The sequence below is a fragment of the Anolis sagrei genome, chromosome 4, assembly GCF_037176765.1.
Source record: "Anolis sagrei isolate rAnoSag1 chromosome 4, rAnoSag1.mat, whole genome shotgun sequence".
In the NCBI taxonomy this organism is placed as follows: domain Eukaryota; kingdom Metazoa; phylum Chordata; class Lepidosauria; order Squamata; family Dactyloidae; genus Anolis; species Anolis sagrei.
Window position 1 is genome coordinate 140,925,593 of NC_090024.1, and position 6,621 is coordinate 140,932,213.

Below are 6,621 nucleotides of genomic sequence, written 5' to 3' on the forward strand. Positions count from 1 at the left end.
ATTCAGGTCAATATGTTAATGGGAATACTAGTGAATAATAAGATTAATGCAAAAAAAAAAAAGATTTATTTAGAGAAATGATTTCAGGAGGAAAGGCACTCATAGCATGGAGATGGAAAAATGGTATTGTGAAAACTGGAACAATTACCTGTTTGATCAAGTCCAATCAAACATTACAATTTTAAACTCAACCTTACTGTTTTTACAAATAAGAATAGACTTTGTGGTGTTTTCAGTGTATTACATCATTTAACTATTACATAGTTTGATTCTCATGAGTGTTGTCTTTGAGTTATAATTAACTTGTTTATTGTGATTTCTTTTTGACGTATTTGTTGTTTAAATTGGACCTTTTCAGGATTGTAGGATAATTTTTATTATCTATATGTTTCTTTCTTGTTGTAAGCTGCCCTGGGTCCTCTTGGGGAGAGGGAGCGGGGTACAAATAAAGCTGTATTATTACTACTACTACTACTAATGATATATATTTTCAGATTAGTTTTGACTTAGAATGACCCTGCATGGGGATTCTCGTACAACAACAACAACAACAACAACAACAACATACCTTCAGGTCAGTCCTAATTTATAGTGACCTTAAATGGGAATTTTATTATGAAAACATTAATTAATTAATTAATTAATTAAATAGTAATCCCTATTCAGGTCCTCTATAAACCAAGCCCGACCTGACAACATTCATCATTATCACTATTAATTATTACCACCATTATATTAAAATCCCCATTCATGGTCACTATAAGCCAGATTTGACCTGAAAACATATATCATTATTTGATACACAACAAGATTAGTACACAACAAACAAGATCATTATACTGGCTTTTGTACTGAATCAAACGTCAGACACTTCCCAAGTGTCTAGGACGTATCAGTGAATAATGTGTGCAGATCTGAATAGGGTGGTGATTTTGTCAGCACTGATTGTTTTTTAAGTGCAGGCCAAGGTCTTTAGGCACCCCACCCAGTGTGTTGATCACCACTGGGACCACCTTTACTGGCTTATTATTATTATTATTATTATTATTATTATTATTATTATTACAGCATGTATAGTTTGAGAGGAAACACAAGAGAGTAAAATAGAAGCAATTAAAGAGAAATGGGTGGCTTCTGTGGAATAGATAGAAGGTGGTGAAGTCAATATAGATAATGTACAAAGATTAAGGAAAGTGTGGTATATAGATATAGAAGAAAATGTGGTAGGGGGATTGGGAGCATTTATGGAAGGGGCGGGGGGGGGGGGTGAAAACAAGAATAACTTTCCAGCCATCTGTGTGTCTGGAGTTACACTTCAAACCAGGCATGGACAAACTTTCTAACTTGGGGGCTGCACAGTGGGCTGGAGTGAGGTGGGTGGGTGAGCCGGGAGTGAGGGGGTCCTCCCCAAGTTCCCTCCCTGCCCTTTCTTCTCCATCCTCTTCTCTTTCAGAGGCAGAAAGTGAAGGAAAGACAGAAAAGGGTTAGCCTTAGTCAGGAATGGATGAGATGGTGGTCCATTAGACCCCCATATTGTCTACTCCTGATGTATAATCCTAGAATCTTAGAGCTGGAAGAAACCCCCCAGGGTCATCCAGTCCAACCCCCTGCCATGTAAGAAGGCACAATCAAAGCACTCCCAATAGACAGCCTCTGTGTTGTTTGGACTGCCTCCAGAGAAGGAGACTCCACCACAGTCTGAGGCAGCCTATGCCACTCTCCAACCTCCTACTCTCAGGAAGTTCTTCCTAATCTTTTCAGTCTTATCTCTTTCCCTGCCATTTGAAACCATTGCTCCCTTGTGCCCTGGTCACAAGGGAGAAAGTCAGTTTTCCTTGTCCTCCTCAATGGGACACCCTTTGAAATCTTGAAACATGGTTCTCATGTTCCTTCTCTGTCTTCTCTTCTCTTCTCTCAGCTAAACATCCTCCAGGGGGAAAGGAGAAAAGCAAAAGAGAAGGAAGAAAGGAGGAGGAGAAGAGAATGGAAATGGAGGGAGGAGAGGGTGGGAAGAGAGGAAGGAAAGAGAGAAGGCAGGAAAGACAAAAGGGTGGAAGGGATGGAAGGAAGGAGAATGAGAGAGAGGGAAGGAGGAAAGGTGGAAGGAAGGAAGGAAGGAAGGAAGGAAGGAAGGAAGGGGAGAGAGGGGGAAGGAGGGCGGAAAGAAGATAGGAAGGAAGAAAATAGGAATGGGTAGAAGGAAGAAAAAAGAGAGGGGGGAAAGCGGGAGGGAGGAAAGAAAACAGAGGGAAGGAGGGAGGGTGGAAAGAAGGAAGGAAGGGAGAAAGTGAGAGGGGGAAAGCGGGAGGGAGGAAAGAAGGAAGAAAAAAGGAAAGGGTGGAAGGAAGGAAGGATGGAAGGAAGGAGAAAAAGAGGGAAGGAGGGAGGGAGAAAAGAAGAAAGGAAGGACCCAAGGGTGGAAGGAAGGAATGAAAGAAGGAGAAAGAGAGAAGGAAGGAGGAAGGTAGGAAAGAAGGCAGGAAAAAGAAAGAGAGGCAGGAGGAAAAGACAGAAGGAAGGATGGAAGGGTGGAAGAGTGGAAGGGAAGGGAGGGAGGAAGGAGAAAGAGAGAGGGGGAAGGAGGGAGGGAGGGAGGGAAGAAGGAAGGAAGGGTGAAAGCATGGAAGGGAAGGAGGGAGAGAGGAAGAGGGAGGGAAGGAAAGGAGGAAGCAAAGGAGGAAAGAGAAGGAAGGAAAGATATGATGGTGAGAAAGAGGAGGGCTTGAGAAAAGAACCCAATCCCCCCCACCTCCCGTTTGCTGACCTTATAATGGAGTTCACACTCTATAGACCCATTTAATGCTGTTTGACTGCATTAAACTGTATCATATGGATCTACGCTGAACTTATAATGCAGTTCAAACACTATAGACGGATATAATGTAGTTTGGACTGCTCTGAACTGCATTAGATGGGTCTAAACATCTTGTTCACCCGCAAGTGCTCACTAAAATGCTGAAAGTTGAATATGTTCCGACTTACGAACATATTCAACTTAAGAACAAATCTACAGAAGCCATGGTAACTTGGGGGCTGCCTGTCTATTACAAAACACTGGGATCAAGTAACCACCACACACCCCCACCCCCACCCCCGCCAATTCTCTGCTTGCAACAAGGTGAGAGGACTGAAACAGAAGTAGAACTCGGGTCCGAACTGCATGTCTGAACAGAATGGGATAAGTTTGAGATAAGCCGAGGGGTTATTGCTCTCCATGGGACAACAACCCTGGGCTTCTCTACCAGCAAGACCCCCACTCCCTCCCTTCCTCGCTCACTCACCAGCCCGGAGGCGAAGAAGAAGAGGGCGAGGAGCGCGAGGCAGGCGCCAATGACGATGAGGAGGAGGAAGACCAGGAGCGGGTGCTGCTGGCTCATGCAATAGTAGGACTCGTAGAGCCAGTCGCGGCGGCGGCGTTGCCGGCGTTGGCGGCGGAGAGGGAAGGGGCACGGCCATTGGGGGGCCCGCTCCTCGCCCTCCTCGGGGGCCCCTCCGCCGCTGCCCTCGCTCTCCCCCTCGGCGGCGGGCACGGCCCCGCGCTCCAGCAAGTAGCGCTGCCTCCGCATGGCCGGGCAGTCAATGGAGGCCAGTGGGCTCAACTCCTCCGGAGGGGAAGAAGGGGCGCAACTCCGCCGCCGGGCGCCAGGCTCGCCTCGCGCCTCCGAGCGCGCGGAGCAGAGGCAGCAGCAATAGCCGCGAACATCCTGAGGAAGAGGAAGAGGGGGGAGAGCGAGAGCGCGAGCGAGAGAGAGAGCGAGGCGGGCAGCGGGCGAAGGAGGAAGGCACGCGCAACACACAGCCAGCCCTCCCCTCGCCCTTACATTAGTGGAGGTGCTTTCTCGGAGGGAGCACACTTGGAGCGGCGTGTACTAGAACGAGCGCTCACTTAGCCCAGCCGCTTGAAAACCAACACAAACCCCACGAAAACAAACCAGGCGGACGTCCTCAGCCTCGCCGCTCTTTCCGAAGGGAATCAGAACCACTGGTTCAAGACGGCCACAAACAACCCCTATTCACGACACATGGCGAGGTTTCTGCTCATGAAAATCACCACTCTGGATGCGATCTTCACGTCCATCCAATCCAGTTTCTCATTTCAGATTGTCTGCTTTGAACTGGATTGAGTCTACACTGCCTTGTAACCCGGACAATCTGGGATCAAGAACTAGATTGGATGGCCCCTTAGACCCATATAATACAGTTTCATGCCGTCCAACAACATTAAATGGGTCTGTGGTGTTTGAATTGCATTATAAGGTCAGCGTAGACACATCTAATGCAGTTCAAACTGCATTAAATGAGTATATACTGTCTGAACTGCATTATAAGGTCAGCTTATATATATATGATGCAGTTCAAACTACATTAAATGAGTCTATACTGCCTGAAGTGCATTATAAGGTCAGACTATACATATATATTGCAGTTCAAACTGCATCAAATGAGTCTATACGGTCGGAACTGCATTATAAGGTCAGCTTATATATATATATTGCAGTTCAAACTACATTAAATGGGTATATACTGTCAGAACTACAATATAAGGTCAACCTATACATATATATTGCAATCCAAACTACATTAAATGGGTATATACTATCTGAACTGCATTATAAGGTCGGCTTATATATATATATATATATACACACATACATACACACATACATACACACACACACACACACACACACATATATATATATTATAGTCCAAACTGCATTAAATGGGTCTATACTGCCTGAACGGCATTATAAGGTCAGCTTATATATATATAATGCAGTTCAAACTGCATTAAATGGGTCTATACTGTCTGAACTGCATTATAAGGTCAGCGTAGACCCGTCTAATGCAGTTCAGTGCATCCCAACAGCATTCAATGGGTCTATAGTGTTTGAGCTGCATGTTAAGGTTTGAACTGGATTCAGATAATCCAGTTCAAAGGAGATATTGTGGCTTATCTAACTTGATATGCTGGGTCATATGGATGTATGGAAGGGTCCCGTGGCAGTGTAGAAGGGGAGCATTATTTCTAAAGATATCAACTGCATTTGTGTATTAATGGACCGAAGCGGCTCTTCTTGGAGAGATAGTCCCAGGCTGCTTTCTTCACTGGCTATGTATGTAATGCTCTTCAAAGTGCATTGTATTGCATTATATGGTCGAAGCTGACCATATAATGTAGTCTGAACTGCATTAGATGGGTCTGCGCTGACCTTGTAATGCAGTTCAAACACTATAGACCCATATAATGTAGTTTGAACTAGATTAGATGGGTCTACACTGACCTTATAATGCATTTCAAACACTATAGACCCATTTAATACAGTTTGAACTGAATTTAACTGCATTAGATGGGACTACACTGATCTTATAATGCAGTGCAAACACTATAGATCCATTTAATATCGTTTGAACTGCACTGAACGGGATTAGATGGGTCTACACTGGCCTTATAATGCAGTTCAAACACTATAGACCCATTTAATACAGTTTGAACTGCATTAGATGGGCCTACACTGACCTTACAATGCAGTTCAAACACCATAGACCAATTTAATACTGTTTGACTACATTCAACAATTATATGGGTCTACACTGACCTTAACATGCTGTTCATACAGTATAGACCATTTAATGCTGCTTGGGCTGCAGTGAACTGCCTCAGATGGGTCTACTATGCTGACCTTATAATGCAGCTCAGACCCATATAATGTAGTTTGAACTACACTGAACTACATTAGATGGGTCTACGGCAGTGTTTCTCAACCTGGGAGCCTATTTTCTGTTGGTCATGGCGGTTCTGTGTGGGAAGTTTGGCCCAGTTGTATTGTTGGTGGGGTTCAGAACGCTATTTGATTGTAGGTGAACTATAAATCCCAGGAACCACAACTCCCAAATGTCAAGGTCTGTTTTCGCCAAACTCCACCAGTGTTCACATTGGGCAGATTGAGCATTCCTGCCAAGTTTGATCCAGCTCCACCATTGTTTGAGTCCACAGTGCTCTCTGGATCTAGGTGAACTACAACTCCAAAAAACTCAAAGTCAATGCCCACCAAACCCTTCCAGTATTTTCTGTTGGCCATGGGAGTTCTGTGTGCCAAGTTTGATTGAATTCCATCATTAGTGGACTGCAGAATGCTCTTTAATTATAGGTGAACTATAAATCCCAGCAACTACAACTCCCAAATGACAAAATGAATCCCCACAATATCACCAGTATTCAAATTTAGGTGTATCGGGTATTTGTGCCAAATTTGATCCAGTGACTGAAAATATATCCTGCATATCAGATATTTACATGAAAATTACAGTTATGAAAGAAAATAATTTTATGGTTGGGAGTCACCACAACATGAGGAACTGTATTAAGGGGTCGTGGCATTAGGAAGGTCGAGAAACACTGGTCTACGATGACCTTATAATGCAGTTCTAACACTTTAGACCCATATAATATCATTTGAACTATACTGAACTGTATTATATGGGTTTATGCTGACCGTGACCATATAATGCAGTTCGAACAGTATCCATCTCATGCTTCTCGAGAGCGTCCATCAGCCTTCCCGCCAGCGCGAGCTCTTATTCGGGCACCTGAGGCGGAGAGTCGCGCGAGCTCTTCTC

General features: G+C 44.4%; 1 protein-coding gene across 1 annotated transcript in view; it reads right to left on the reverse strand.

The window, feature by feature from the left end:
- The window catches only part of ADCY2 (adenylate cyclase 2), a 132,840-nt gene extending 128,780 nt beyond the window's left edge, over positions 1 to 4,060 (reverse strand). The window contains exon 1 of the mRNA XM_060774059.2: positions 3,282 to 4,060. Within this exon, the coding sequence (XP_060630042.2) occupies positions 3,282 to 3,566 (285 nt within the window). The 5' untranslated portion in view covers positions 3,567 to 4,060. The remainder of the gene's footprint in view (positions 1 to 3,281) is intronic.
- Between the last annotated feature and the right edge of the window lie 2,561 nt (positions 4,061 to 6,621).